The sequence below is a fragment of the Chionomys nivalis genome, chromosome 11, assembly GCF_950005125.1.
Source record: "Chionomys nivalis chromosome 11, mChiNiv1.1, whole genome shotgun sequence".
In the NCBI taxonomy this organism is placed as follows: Eukaryota; Metazoa; Chordata; class Mammalia; order Rodentia; family Cricetidae; genus Chionomys; species Chionomys nivalis.
In genome coordinates, this window is record NC_080096.1 from 5,284,230 (window position 1) to 5,299,868 (window position 15,639).

At 43.5% G+C, this 15,639-nt stretch overlaps 1 protein-coding gene across 7 annotated transcripts in view; it reads left to right on the forward strand.

Annotated features, from left to right (window-relative positions):
- Per3 (period circadian regulator 3) overlaps nt 1-15,639 on the forward strand; it is a 66,885-nt gene that overhangs the window by 30,096 nt on the left and 21,150 nt on the right. For 6 of the 7 annotated variants that reach the window (XR_009057980.1, XM_057784076.1, XM_057784079.1 and 3 more), the window contains exons 14-20: nt 445-566; nt 4,651-4,824; nt 9,460-9,690; nt 10,518-11,200; nt 13,111-13,213; nt 14,239-14,407; nt 15,080-15,230. Coding sequence is in view for 6 of the 7 variants with exons in the window: in XM_057784076.1 (XP_057640059.1) it covers nt 445-566; nt 4,651-4,824; nt 9,460-9,690; nt 10,518-11,200; nt 13,111-13,213; nt 14,239-14,407; nt 15,080-15,230 (1,633 nt within the window). In the remaining variant the exon portion in view is untranslated. The remainder of the gene's footprint in view (nt 1-444; nt 567-4,650; nt 4,825-9,459; nt 9,691-10,517; nt 11,201-13,110; nt 13,214-14,238; nt 14,408-15,079; nt 15,231-15,639) is intronic. The other variant, XM_057784075.1, reaches the window with a different exon arrangement.

Here is a 15,639-nt window from a genome sequence, read left to right on the forward strand (position 1 = left end):
CCGCATCGCATCTTCAGAGATGTGTGTGTTGACTTCATACTACAAGGGATAGGATCAGTAGATGCATGAGGAGCTCTTAGAGCTGCTGGGGACAATGGTGCTGAGTCCTCTGTTAGCCATGGAGTGGGTGCCTGTTACATACAGTTCACAATGTATTGACCTTTGTGGAGGACGCAGAAAATAAGCTGCATCTCTCTGTGACAGAGCAGTGGTATAGTGAATGTGTAAGCTGGTCAGGATTAAATAGTGTGAGAGGTGAAGACCAGCTAAATAACGTAGTGAAAGAGATATTGTAAGTCACTGATGCAGGCTGGGATGATCAGGGCTGACTTCATCCCAGAAAGAAGGACAAAGTCCCCCAGGCCTCAGTCATGGAAGCAAAGCACAGAAGTGGGAAAAGCTAGTGGGAGCCAATACAGAAACAGCCCAATCCTGTTGTTGTAGGTACCTGACAAGCTGCAGTCTCCCGGCCTTGAAAAGAAAGTGCATATCCTGTACAAACACGTCTTCATCCTCAGAAGAAGCCAAGCAAAACCACGGTGTGGACTGCAGCACAGCGCTGCGAGGTACAGGAGTGTCCTCACAGTAGATGACTTCATTGTTTTTTGTCTGTCTGTCTGTCTTTATTTTACATCCCGGCCAAGGTTTCCCCTACCTCCTCTCCTCCCAGTCCCTTCCCCCATATCTCCTCTTTCCCCACCCCCCAATCAACTCCTCCTTCATTTCTTTCAGGAAAGGGCAGGCCTCTCATGGATATCAACCAAACATGGCTTACTCAGTTGCAGTGAAACTAAGCACCTCCCCATGTACTAGGCTGAAAAGAATGACCTAGTATGAGGAGTAGGATCCCAAAATCCTGTAAAAGTCGGAGGCAGCCCCTGTTCCCACTGTTAGGAGTTCCACAGGAGGACTGTAACATATAGACAGAGCACCTATGTTAGTCCCATGCTGGCTCCCTGATGGTCAGTTCATTCTCACTAAGCCCCTGGCCAGGTTAGTTGATTCTGTGGATTTTCTTGTGATATCCTTGACTACTTTGGCTCCTACAATTCTTCCTCCCTCTCTTCTGTAGGATCTCCTGAGCTCCACCTAATGTTTGACTGTGGGTATACACCTGATTCCATCAGTTGCTGGGTGGAGCCTCTCTGATGACCATTAGGCTAGTCGTTTATCTACAAGTGTAACAGAATATCATTAGGCATCATTATGTTGGCTTTTTTTTCTCCAGTAGTATGTGTTTCTATTCTAGGTCTCTGGGTCCTTGTGTTCCAGGCAGTGTCAGAGTGGACTTACTCTCCTGGCATGGGTTTTAGGCTAGACCAGTCACTGACCATTTCCTTAATCTCTAGGTCCTCTTACCCTAGTGTTTCCCATAGGCAGAACAGACTGTAGGTCAAAGGTTATGATCTGACTATACAAGTTCGATTTTTCTTTGGGCCACCAGCTCACAAAAAAACAACACATTTATTGCTAATTATAAAAGCTCAGCCTATAGCTTAGTCTTATTTGTAACTAACTCTTATAACTTAAATTAACCCATATTTTTTAATCTACTTTCTTCCACACATTCACTACCTCATCTCAATTTCACCCATCCTGTTTCCTCTGTATCTGGCTGGTCACCCCGCCTTTCTTCTCCCTAGACCTCTCTGTCCAGAAGTCCCACCTATACCTCCTGCCTACCTCTTGGCTGTTTAGCTCTTTATTAAACCAGTCACAGTGACACATCTTCACACAGTGTAGAGGAATATTCCACAACGTATGTGATTGGGTTACTGTCCCAATCCTCCACTTGAAGCCTTGCCTGGTCACAGGAGATGGCCAGTTCACACAAGGTATCCCATATAGCTTGGAATCTTAGTAGGGTTCATCCTTGTAGATTCCTGGGAGATTCTCTTGCACCAGGTTGTTTTTCCTGACCCCAAAATGCCCTCCCTTTCCAGCAGTGTCTTTCAGTACTCTCTCCTCCACCATCCCCTCCTCAAACCTGATCCTTCATGTTCCCATCCCCACCTGCCCAGAGTCCACTCACAAAATCTTTTCTATTTCTCCTTCCCAGGGAGATCTGGACATCCCTGTTACCTAGTCTCTCTGGGTCTGCTTTGTAGCATTGTTATCCTTTATTGTATATCTAGTATACACTTAGGAGTGAGTACACACCATGTTTATCTTTCTGGGTCTGGGTTAACCTCAGGATGATTTTTTTTTTCTAGTTTTATCCATTTGCCTGCAAATTTCATGATATCACTGTTTTTAACAGCTAGTGATACTCCATTGTGTGAATGTACCACATTTTCTTTATCCATTTCTTGGTTGAGGGACATCTAGGTTGTTTCCAGGTTCTGGCTATTATGAATAATACTGCCATGAACATAGTTGAGCAAGTACCCTTCTGGTATACTTGAACATCCTTTGGGTATATGCCCAAGAGTGATATAGCTGGGTCTTTTCTTTCTCTTTTTGAAAGATGTATTTATTTGCAGGGTGGTAGTGGCACACGCCTTTAATCCCAGCACTTGGGAGACAAAGACAGGAGGATCCCTGTGAGTTTAAGGCCAGCCTGGTCTACAGAGCAAGTTCCAGGACAGGCTCTCCCAAAGCTACAGAGAAACCCTGTCTTGAAAAACAAAAAGCAAAAAAAAAGAAAAAGAAAGGATGTATTTATTTGCTTATTTACATACATGTCTGCACACCAGAAGATGGTATCAGATTCCATTATAGACAGTTGTGAGCTGCAGTGTGGATGCTGGGAATTGAACTCAAGCAGTACTCTTAATCACCGAGGCATCTCTTCAGGCGCATGAGCCGTCTCTTCAAACTCTAGCTGGGTCTTGTGGTAGATTGATTCTCAGTTTTCTGCCATATTGCTTTCCAAAGTGACTATACAAGCTTGTACTCCTGTCAGCAATGGGGAGTGTTCCCCTTGCTCCACATCCTTGCCAGCATGAGCTGTCACTTTCGTTTTTGATCTTAGCCATTCTGACAAGTGTATAATGGAATCTTACGAGTCATTTTGATTTGCATTTCCCTGATTACTAAGGATGTTGAACACTTATTTAAGTGATTCTCGGTCATTTGAGACTCTTCTGTCAACAATTTTCTGTTTACATCTTTACCCCATTATAAAAATTGGATTATTTTGTTTTTAAATATCTAGTTTCTTGAATTTTTTATATATCTTGGAAGTCAGCTCTCTTTCAGATGTGGAGATTGGTAAAGATCTTTTCCCATCCTGTAGGCTGCCATTTTGTCCTATCGATGGTGTACTTTGCCTTACAAAACTTTTCAGTTTCATGAGGTCCTATTTATTAGTTGTCAGTCTTAATGCCTGTGCTACTGGTGTCCTATTCAGGGAGCTGTCTCTGGTACCAGTGTGTTCAAAGCTATTTCCCACTTTCAATTCTGTCAGGTTCAGTATATCTGGATTTATGTTGAGGTCTTTTATCTACTTAGACTTGAGTTTTGTGCAGGGTGATAGATACGGATCTATTTGCATCCTTCTGCATGCCAACATCCAGTTATACCAGCACCATTTGTTAAAGGTGCTTTCTTCTTTCTGTTGTATAATTTGGCTTCTTTGTCAAAAATCGGGTTCCATTGGCATGTGGATTTACATCTGGGTCTTCAGTTTGATTCCATTGATCCTCATGTCTATGTTTATGCCAATACCCTATGGTTTTTATTACAATAGCTCTGTAGTACAACTTGAAATTAAGGATGGTGATACCTCCAGAAGTTCTTTTATTGTTCAAGATTGTTTTAGCTATCCTGGGTTGTTTTTCCATATGAAGTTGACTATTCTTCTTTCAAGGTCTGTAAAGAACTGTGTTGGGATTTTAATTGGGATTGCATTGAATCTGTAGATCACTTTTGGTAGCATGACCGTTTTTACTGTGTTAATCCTAGCAATCCATGAGTATGGGAGATCTTTCTGTCTTCTGATATCTTCTCCAATTTCTTTCTTCAAAGACTTCAAGTCTTTCACTTGCTTGGTAGAGTTACCCCAAGATATTTTATATTATTTGTGGCTATTGTGAGGGTGTTATTTCCCTGATTTCTTTCTCAGCCCGTATTTGTATGTACGAGGACTACTGATTTTTTTTAGTTACTCTTGTATCCAGCCTCTTGATTAAAGGTGTTCAATAGCTATAGGAGTTTCCTGGTAGAATTTTTGGGCTCTCTTATGTACACTATCATATCATCTACAAATAATGATACATTGACTTTTTCCTTTCCAATTTTTATCCCTTTGATCTCCTTCAGTTGATTTATTGCTGTAGCTAAGACTTCAAGTACTATATTAAATAGTTATGGAGCAAGTGGATAACCTTGTCTTGTTCCTGATTTTAGTGGAATTGCTTTGAGTTTCCTCTCCATTTAATTTGATATTGACAATCGGCTTTTATTATGTTTAGGTACGTCCCTTATATCCATGATCTCTCCAAGACTTTTATCATGAAGGGGTGTTGAATTTTGTCAAAGGCTTTTTCAGCATCTGATGAGATGATGATGTGGTTTTTTTTTCTCTCAGTTTGTTTATGTGGTGGATTACAGAATCCTCTGTGTGGTTAATGGTTCTGTTTGTCAGTTACTGACTACTGTAAGCATCCACTTAGGATTTTTTACTCTAAGTTTCTCATGTATCACCAGAGACTGAACAGATCCTGAACAAACCTCAAAAGGAAATGCCAACAACTGGACCATCCACAGATGCTGAAGGAGGTGCTGTGTGGTCCCTGTCCCCTGCTATGCTGAGCATGGGGTCTGGCAGAAGCCAGTGCATCTGCAGCGGCACCACTGTCCATGTCCCGCCCCTACACTCAGGTACCACCTTTGCCTTTTGATGAGAAAAGAATCCATTAATACCATTTGCTTAGTTACGAGTTTGGTATCTTAACCATTCTTCCCTGACTTTTATCCAGTAAACCTAATTAAGCAGTGTCGCCATGTTTGTGTTGGTTATGTATTACAGGCTATTTTTGTTACGTATGTTGTGTGTTAATAGGGTCAGTTGAGGCATGGAGCTCCTAGAGCTGCTGGGCACCGTGGGGCCGAGTCCTTGTGTTCGCCATTGTTAATGTAGTTTCCTATGGACCACATCGGGTTCTGTTGTGGCTAATTTTTTTTTCCCAAGAGATTTTATGTGTATGGATGTTTTGCCTTTATATATATATGTGCACCGTGTGTGTGCCTGGTCCCCAGAGAGGCCGGAAGAGGGTGCCATATCCCCTGAGACTGGAATTAGAGGTGTTTGTGAGCACCATGTGTGTTCTGAGAACCAAACCTGGATCCTCTCCAAGAACAGCCAATGCTTTTAACCTCTGAGCTAACTCTCTAGCCCCTTTCACTGATCTTTTAAAAAAAAATGTCTTTAACGTGTTGAATGTATACTGGCAACTAGATGAATAACACATGTGTTCTCACTTTTGTGTTGACTTGCTGAGTCAGTAGTGAAAGGGAGGGGTACAGGATGCACCCAGACATCAAATTCTCAGCACAAAGGAGATTTATTTGCCCTAGAGGGACAAAGGGCAAGGCATAAGAGACAAAGCCAGGAGCTAAAGAATGAGGGAGAAGGGGCCAGGAGGCCAGGGAGAGAGGGAGGGTTACTTGCCCAGAAGGGACGAAGGACCGCCTCTGCATAGAGAGGAGACAGACATGGCCCACAGACAAATGGTGGTTTATAAAGGTAAAAAGGGAGACTCTGTCTTAGGATGAGGTGATTAATTTTGATTATGCATGTTAATTGGGTAGTCAGTCACAAGGGGACTTTTGGTTACTGAGCTTCCATACTTCAAGAGCTGGACTTTGGTAGTCAACTTCAGTAGGAGGAAGTGGCCAAATAAGGGAATAATCCCCAGTGGCTAGCTGTAGGACTGTCATCTGTTTTTAGCAAGGGGGAAAAGGGCAAAAGGCAAAACCTGTCAACATCCTGTTTGCCATGCTTGGGGGTGCTAGACCCCTTCAAGTGGAGCATGTCCCTTACAACATACTTACTTGATAAATTATTCTAATCTTAATCTCTTTATTCTTTTCCATTACCTCCTGTCCTTTTGACTTTCTGGTTTTTCATAGACTTGACAGGTGACGTGGTGACACTTCCCTTAAGTTTTGGGCTTGTCTCTAGCTTACCTTTGCTAACCTGTGGCGCGTTGGCTAATGTGCGTTGAATAGTCGCTGTGGCAGTTCTCTGTGCTTCATTCTTGGAAGCTGTACTGGATACTTTTCTTATCACAGTGACAGAATTCCTGACTGCCACAACCTCAGGGAAATGGGGTGCTTTGGGTTCATGATTTGAGGGCACAGCCCAGCTACCTCACAGTACTGCTGCCTTGTCACCCCACTGTGATGGACTGTACCCACAAAAACAACAAACGCCTCCCCACACCCAAAAGTACCCCCAAAAACTGTGTATTTGCTGATATCCCGAAGGCCTACCTCAGCTCCGATAGAACTTTCTCCAGCTAATCAGAACACACTCTGCTCGCACACCCTCCGTCTCAGAGGACCACCGGGAGGAATCGTGTTAGTAATGACTGATCTCGCCAACTTGACTACATTTGAATCTTCATGTCTCTTTGCATTCTGGGAAGCTTAGTATCTAGGTTTAACCCTTGCCCTGGAGTGAGCTCCTGTCTGATGACCGCGATCACGGGGCATTCCTTGCAACCTTTGGTATTTATGTGCGATAACTAAGTAACTTCCCCTGCGTCAGTTGCCTATGAGTGGGAAGCAGGGCATCAAATTGTCCTCCAGCCGTCATTGCCATTATAGTACCAGGGACTGATTAAGATAGAGTGTGAGACAGAAGGCATATATAGGTGTGCATGATTAAAATAGAGTGTGAGACAGAAGGCATATATAGGTGTGCATGATTAAAATAGAGTGTGAGACAGAAGGCATATATAGGTGTGCATGATTAAAATAGAGTGTGAGACAGAAGGCATATATAGGTGTGCATGATTAAAATAATAAAGGTACTTTTTAAAATGTGCAGAAAAGGTGGCTGGACTGAGCTACAGTGTTGCCATCTTGGCCTTGGTAGTCTTTAGCAGATACTGTAGAGCTCACATTCGGAGGTGTGCTGACATAAGATACGTTGTGCTGAAATGTAAGTCTCTGATGTAGGATTGCTGATATGTAAAGATGTGCTTTCTGTTAGGGTGAATTACATTAAAGATTAGTACAACTTAAAGCCCAATAATTCAGAAACTAAATAACATGTTTTTAAATAATCATGGGTCAAAGAAAAAGTCTGAAATGGACTTTGAAATTATTCTGAAATAAATACTCATGAGAAGACAACATACTAAAACTTACAGGCAGCAGTAGAACAGACAACTCTGAATGCTGATAGAGAAGCCATCTTTTTGGGGAGATGGGGTGGAGTTTGTGACAGAGTTTCTCTGTATAGTTCTGGCTGTCCTGGAACTCAAATTCAGAGATCCTCCTGCTTCTGCCTCCTGAGTGCTGGGAATAAAGGTGTGCGCCACCACACCTGTGTGCTTGGTGGTTTCTTATCGGATGCCAGTTACTGTTAAATGAGTCACAGTGTTTTGTGTTCTTGAACATTTGGGACTTTATTTTGAGACCCAAGTGATTTTCCTGGAAACAGACTGGTTCTTTCGGACTCATATTTAAAACTTGCCAAGCCAGCACCGGCTGAGCGCTGCGGACCTGATCATCCCTGCTACTGAATTCTTAGTCATAGCCACAAAAAGCCAAGACTTTGTTTTTTGCTTTTTCAATGTGTACATGTGCGTGCATCTGTGCTCCTGCATCATTTGCATGTGTGGAGGTCAGAGGACAACTTCTAGGGGTCAGTTTCTTTCCTTTCACATGGATTCCTAGGATCAAATTCAAGTCACCATACTTACATGACAAGCACCTGCTGAGCCATCTTGCTGACTGAAATGAGGTTTTCTGGCCTGGCTGATAAAAGAAGCAGTGTTCTTTAAGCTTGAGCTGTCATCTCGTCTCTGAAAGTCCCTTCCCGGGGGGCTGGAGAGATGGCTCAGAGGTTAAGAACACTGGCTGTTCTTCCAGAGGTCTTGAGTTCAATTCCCAGCAACTACATGATCACAACCATCTGTAATGAGGTTCTGGTGCCCTCTTCTGGCATAGAGGAGTACATGCAGGAGGAACATTGTATACATAATAAATCAATCTTTAAAAAAAAAGAAAAAGAAAGTCCCTTCCCAACCCAGGACTCAAGGAAAACCTTCCTCTAGGCCCTGGGGCTGTCTCTCTCTCTAGGGTCCTCTCTATGTAGCTGTCTTATTTTCTCCTCTCCTGGAAGATCTAACCTCACCTCATAGGGAGTTTATTAGACTCCATCTGAGGCTCAGGGCCCTGAAACTATTTCATATATTTTGTTCATTGTGTTCATTATTTAAGGCAAGAAAGTCAGTCTAGTCCCTGCTCCACTGCTGGCTACAGCAGTTAAGTTGATTCAAAATAAGTCAGAGCCCATTTCTGGAGGTGGCACAGCCTAGAGAGGTGGGAAGGGTATTGGGAAGTCAACCACAGCACCCACCGTGATCTCTTCTTGAAACAACTCAGAATCTGTGTACAGGTGCATGCAGGTGCACATGTGAAGAATCCATGTACAGGTGCATGCAGGTGCACATGTGAATGATGTGGATGCTTCACTGCATGTAGAGTACGAGATGGCTGAGTACTGTTAAATTCCCCAAGGAGTAGGAAGTGGGGTGAACTGTAGGCTAGTGTTTTTGGAGAAAACGGTCAGTGGGCAGATGAGCCTCTGTGTTCATTCTTATTTCTCTATGCATAAAGAAAGTTAAAGGGCAGAGAAAAAGAATGATTTTCTGTGGGAGAATAAAAAAGATCTGGGTAGGTAGTGAAAGGGACAGGAAGAATTTACTAAATTTATTTTTAAAACTCGGCGTTTGAATTATGTGAATATGTTGCCTATTTAAATAACCAGTTGAGCCAGGGATGGTGGCACACGCATTTAATCCCAGCACTCGGGAAGCAGAGGTAAGTGGTTCTCTGTGAGTTCAAGAATAGCCTGGTCTATATAGCAAGTTCCAGGACAGCAAGGGCTCCATAGAGAGGCTTCATCTCAAAGAAACAAGTAGGAAAATTTCAAAGGCTAACTGTGCTGGCACACACTTGTAATCCCAGTGTTCAGGAGGGTCACAAATTCAGGTCAGGTGGGTTATGTAGTAAGTTCCAAGCTCTGTTTCTAAATTAATAATTTTGATCAAAAATCAAAAAATGTAAGGACATGGAAAATGTTTATAATAGCAAGGTCTAAATAAATGTCTGTATATTATTATAATCATATGTGAAAATGAAAGACAAGAGGAATTTCTGTACTGTACTGATATTTTTATATCCCAACAATTATGTTTGTCGAAATTTGTTGAAAGGCAACTACAAAATAAAAAATAAATAATTGCTATTAATTATTAAATCTGTTTTCTGTGATCTCAGCAGAGGGTGTTGCCTTAGCATGTAAGCCCTGGACCCTGAGAACACAGCCATCGGCCCTGACTGCAGAAGAATTTGAGCACGTGGGGCTCACAACAGCTTTCCTCTCCACACACACGCAGAAGGAAGAACAGAGCTATGTTGACGGGTTCCAGGAAAGGATCCTGACCTCACCCTACAGCTACTATCTGCAGAAAAAGAGCAAAAGCAATGCTAAGTACTCCTGTGTTCAAGGTAGCTACATTTTAGAACATAGCCCTTTCGTTGTTGGATTATTATAAATTATATGCAGGTTGGACTGTACTACTGTATCAGTGGGAGATTGCTTCCAGGAAGTACTACCTGACACACACCCAAAATCACAGACATTCAAGGACTACTACATATCAAAAACCATAATATTTTGTATGACCTGCTCACATCTTCCATGTCCTTTAATTTATCTTTTATTTATCATTTAATATTCCATTATATAGTATATTGTTATAATTGGATGGATAATGGGGACCTTTGTACATGATCATTTTTTTCTGAATATTTTCCGTATGTAGTTGGCCAGACCTGCAGGTTTGGCACCTGTGGCAGTGCAGGGCCAGCTGTACCACGGAGAACTACGGGTTGGTTCCAAAAGATACCACGATGCTACAATCGCTTATTCCACAATTTACCTACAACCTTATTTGAATCTGGATCTGAGAACAGTTTTATAAGAAACCTACTAAGGTGCTGGAATTGATTATTTTAGTGTACTAGTTTTTACCTAGAATTTTTGTTGAGTTAGAACAATGTTTTGTTATTTTTGCAATAGTTACTATTGGCAAATATTTCATTCATTGGAAAGTGTTTAAAATCACAGGCAACTCTCTCTCTCTTTGTTGTTACTTTTCTGTGACATGCCTCCTCTTTTTTTTTTTTTTTTTTTTTTGAGACAGTTTCTCTGTAGCTTTGAAGTCTGTCCTGGAACTAGCTCTTGTGGACCAGGCTGGCCTCGAACTCACAGAGATCCACCTTTCTCTGCCTCCCGAGTGCTGGGATTAAAGGCTTCTTTATCATTTCATCAGGCTCTCCTAAGCAGACCAGATGTGCTGGAAGTGGGAGACGGAAGTACAAACGGAAGAAGTTGCCAGTGCCTTTGGACACCAGCAGCTCCAGTGCTGACTTCTGTTCCCATGTCAGAGGACTCCTTCCCAGTGTACAGCCCTGGAGCCCTTCTGTTGTCTCCTCCCCCCACGCCTCCAGCCTAGCTTTCCCATCAGCCCTGGTAGCTCCCAACCAGGACCCCTGTCTCCTTTCGTCTTTTCCTCTCGAAGTTGCCTCTCTGGGAGTAGGGAGCTCTGCAGGCTGGGCAGCTGCAGCTGAATGCCCACCTCTGTCTGCTGGCCCACAGCCTATTTCAGCTTTCCCCTCTGCTTCCTTGGACACATTCATGACCATCTTCCTGCCCAGCCCCCCAATCTTCCCTCTGTGGTCAGCATCATTCTCCCCATATGCATTCCTGGGGACTGCAGGTTCTTCTGAAATGACACCCTTAGTACCAGCAATGGCTCCACACCTGGAACCAACTTCTTCAGACCACAGCCACGGGAGAATGGAGGAAGGCTGGGAGACACACAACAAAGAGCATCCATTTATTAGTTCAAGGAGCAGTTCGCCTTTACAGTTAAATTTACTCCAGGAAGAAATGCCTGCCCCATCTGAATCTCCAGATCCAGTGAGAAGAGCTGTTGGCCCAGAAGTTGAGTGTGTAAGTGGTGCCGTCAGTACCTGAGTGAGTGAAAAAATCTGGACCCTTTAACCAAGTCTAAGGCTCAGCACTGGTAGCCTAGTTACTAGGGGATGACCTGCCTCACAGCTGGACTAAACCCTGCTCAGTGTAAGCGAGAAGTGTGTCCCTGTCCACTTGTGGAACAGAAATGAAGGACTCATCTGTTTTTGATGCTTGGGGATGGTTTTCACAAATTATGTTTTTCAAATTTTTTAAGTGTGCTAGGTTTCCTCTACCTTTTTAAATTTAATATCCAGGTATTAAACTTAACATGTTCATTCCTTACAAATTAAAGCCGGTGTTGTGGTCAAGTAAGGGGAATAAGCCATATGGCAGGATATGAATTTAGAATTCATACTTTTAAATTTTTTAGTCAAAATAGAACTATATCATTCTCCCATTTGCTTCCCTTCAGATCCCCCTTACTCTCCTCAAAATTATGGCCTTTTATTATTGCTGTTCCTGTTGTTGTTAATAGGGGTGTGTGTATGTACCCCTAAATACATAAATACAAAATATATGCATTCTTAAATATTTAAATACTATATATACATATTCCTAAATATGTAAATTCAATATGCTCAGTCTATATAGTGTTACCTTTATGTGTATGATTTCAGGCCTTACTACTTGGTACTGGGTAACTAATTGGAAGACTCTTCCTGGGGAAGACTACTTTCTCCCATTCTTGGCATTGTAGTTCCGTGTAGTTCTTTGTCTAGGGTTGGGGCCCTGTGGCTTTTTCCCCCTTTCATGTTGACTTGTCTTGGTGTTCTTCTTCAGGTCTTGTTTAGGCAACCATATCATTGAGACTTTATGGATATAGCTTCACTGACATTTTGTTTGTTTTTGTTCTTTGGGGGGGCGGTTCAAGACAGGGTTTCTCTGCGTAGCTTTGGAGCCTATCCTGGAACTAGCTCTTGTAGACCAGGCTGGCCTCTAACTCAAATAGATCTGCCTGCCTCTGTCTCCTGAGTGCTGGGATTGAAGGCGTGCGTCACCATTGCCCGGCTTCCCTGACATTTTTTAGTAGGCACAGTCTCACAGCAGATATCCTGTTCCTCTGGCTCTTAAAATATTAGCGCCTCCTCTTTGGAGATGTGGGATTCATGCTTTTCTGTATGTACACATAAAGCAGGCGTGTGTGGTGCAGTGGAGCCACTATCTGGCATCATCAGAGAGCAGGCAGCTCATCCTTCCACGCTTATACATATCGTTTTCAAAACTGAAAAATTTTAGATAATTATCCTTTAACTTTGCAAACTCTACTTTAAAAAGCATTTCCAGATATATTTATCAGTTTACTCTTCAGAGTCTGTCATTCCTGCATTTAGGTGTAGACTCAAAGCTAAGTATTTTAGCAGCCTGAATGTTGTATGCAGTAGGTGCATGCAGTGCCCTCAGAAGCCAGAAGAGGCAGCTGGGTCCCCTAGAACTGGAGTTAAAGAAGCCATGAGCTGCCTTGCTGGTCCTCTGTAAGAATATCAAGAGCTCTTAACTGATGAGCCGTTTCCCTCCCTGCACTCACTCCCAAGAGCCTGAGTGAATAAAGCTTATGGGGCTAGGGAATAAGACCGCAGCTCAGCACTAGATAAGTGGTTCAGTGGCTAAGCGTGCTTGCAGTGCTGCCATGGGGGCCAGAGTAGCCCCCAGCACACCTATCAGCTGACTCCTGTAACTCCAGCTCCAAAGGTTCCACAGTCCTTGTTGGGTCTCTGCAGACACTTGGTCACCTATACATAACACATTTTTTAAGTGCATTTTATTTACTTTTGGTGAGGGTTGGGGTGGGTACTAATGTACCACAGTGTGCATGTGGAGGTTAAAGGACAGCTCCGGGGTATTTGGTTCTCTCTGTACACCAGATGCCTTTGTGTCCTCCCTTCCAGCACTGTGTCACAGGGGATGATGGCAGTTGGAGCAGTCATTGTGCCGCCAGTGACCTGGCCACACCATCAGTGCACCAGGAGTCTCTGTCTGCAGCAGCCTCAGGTAGTCGAGCAGGAAAAACGGCTTTTCACACTATTCCCAGATCACTTGTCCAAGGCCTTCTAGTTTGGACACCAATGAATAAATACAGAAAGTTTGGGTGGTTCCCAACCCTTCTTTTTGTAGGCTTTCTTGGGAGCATGCTTATATTTGACAAAATTAGCATTGGTATAACTGTTAAAATCACCACTTAGAATATTCCTGCTGCTCTAAAAAGTTCTTCTATAGCTGTTTATAGTCTGTGTTGGTGACTTTTCTTATTACTGTAACAGAAAGTCTGTCTGAGGCAACTTACAGGAGGAAGGACTTGTTTTCATTCATGGTTTGGAGGGCCCAGTCTATCGTGGCAGGGAAGGAATGGAGGCAAGAGCATCTTGGTCTGAAGTGGAGGGACCCAGGCACAGCAGACACGAAACACAGAGCTCAGACCTGGAGTGAGGCCATGTTACAACCTTCAGAATCCTACATACACACATGCACACGCACGCACACACACGCACATGCACACACACACGCACACCCAGTGATCCACCTCATATACCCTGTCCCAAAGGTTTCATCACTTTCCAGAACAGAGCCACAGCTGGGACCAAGTGCTCAAGTGTGTGCCTGTGAAGGTGTTTTATATTCGGACCGACAGTCCACCCCTGCACTGGTCCTCTGTCCTGGCATTCTGATGGTGTGCTTACTGCCCTTCAGTTTCTGTAGTTCCACACACCCAGATAAGACAGTGTGAGGGCTTTTGTGTCCAGAGTCTCAGAACAATGCTGTTGAGATTCATCTTTATTGTATGTATTGGTGGTCTGTTCCTTTCTGCTGCTCTAGAGGATTACATTGTACAAATGTTATTGGACTGTTTCTGGCCTGGGCCTGTAATGCTGTGAGCCATTTGAAATAGTTAGATCATTTGTGTCTGGTAATGTGTGTAGAAACTGCCACTGCTGGGATGGGTAGGTAGTTGCTAGAGTATGAAATCTTTGACAAATAAACTTCTGACAGGTGTTTTCCACTTTGCTGATCTTTGATAGGAAGTGTATACTTCAGTAGCAGTGATTATTCTGGAATTTCTGAAAACGGACAGTGGTCCCAGAATAGACAGAGAAATGAAGCCTTGCCCAGGGTGGCCGAAGAGTCTATCTGGAGAATGATAGAACAAACGCCAGAGCGTGTTCTCATGACATACCAGGTGCCCGAGAGGTAAGAGAGCACTTCCGAAAATGCAGCTGTATGTTTGGATGGTTTATTTCTGTAACTCAAAAAAATTTATATTACCATTTATTTATATTGTTCTGTATACATCTGTGAGTGTGCCATGACACACATGTGGAAGCATGACCTCTTTCTAACGTGTATATCCCAGGGATGAGACTCAGGCCGCCAGGCTTGGTGAGCAGGGAAGTGCCTTCTGTGCTGTGGTGTGTATGTAGACGTCAGAGGACAACAGCAGTCGTCACTCTTGGGCGAAAGGGCCCTCTCTTTCTCAGATATCTCACTGGCTGTTTTTGTTTTTTTTTTTTGTTTTGTTTTGTTTTGTTTTTGTTGTTGTTGTTTGGTTTCTAATATAATTTTTAAATGTCTTATACACAGTCATAGAAAAATGTGTTTATAAATTTATTCATTTAAAGTCAAGCAGCAAATGACTTGGAGAAAGACTGCAGTTGTGTGTGTGCAGACTCCACGGAGCAGACAGGCTGCTCGCCCGTGCCCCTGGCAGAGGAGGCGGAAGGAAATGCATTTCTTGATATGCTTTGCTTAAACATCACACTGGGTTTCCCACCAAGAAGCAGACAGTTCGGTTATGTCACGAGTCAACAGCCAAGTGCAGCAGTGGAAGGGAAGGCTGTTCTCAGAGGCCTTTGCTGTGTTTAGGAGAAGAGAAGAGGTGCTGAGGGGAGACCTGGCAAAGCTCAGCAGCATGGAAAAGCGGCAGCCCCAATTCTCTCCTGCACAGAAGGAGGAACTGGCCAAGGTGTGCTCCTGGATCCACAGCCAGACTGCCCCTCAAGAAGGACACCTCCAGGTAAGCACGTAATTGCTCATACAGTAACTGTTCTGCGCCAGGTGACAGGTGCCCTTCACCTTCACAGTCACCTTGTATTCCAACAGCAGTGTGTGTGTGAAATAGCCAGCACAGTGTGCTCTAGGTTTTGAGAAACGGTCTTCCTAACACTGTTGGTGAAGTTCCTTCTCTTCACCTCCGGAAGGGCACAGTCACAGGCCAAAGTACTGTTAAAGCCAAGGCACCCAGACACCAGTGAGTTGACTGAGCTTACATACAGAGCATGGGTGACCCAAAATGGCCACATCACCAGAACCATCTCATCCTAGTGTGAATGGTAACTTCATATCATAACTCCACAGGCGGTCTCCTCCATCCCTGTCAGCAGCCTCCCACCCCACCCCGTCAGTGCATTCTGCACTCTGTAGAC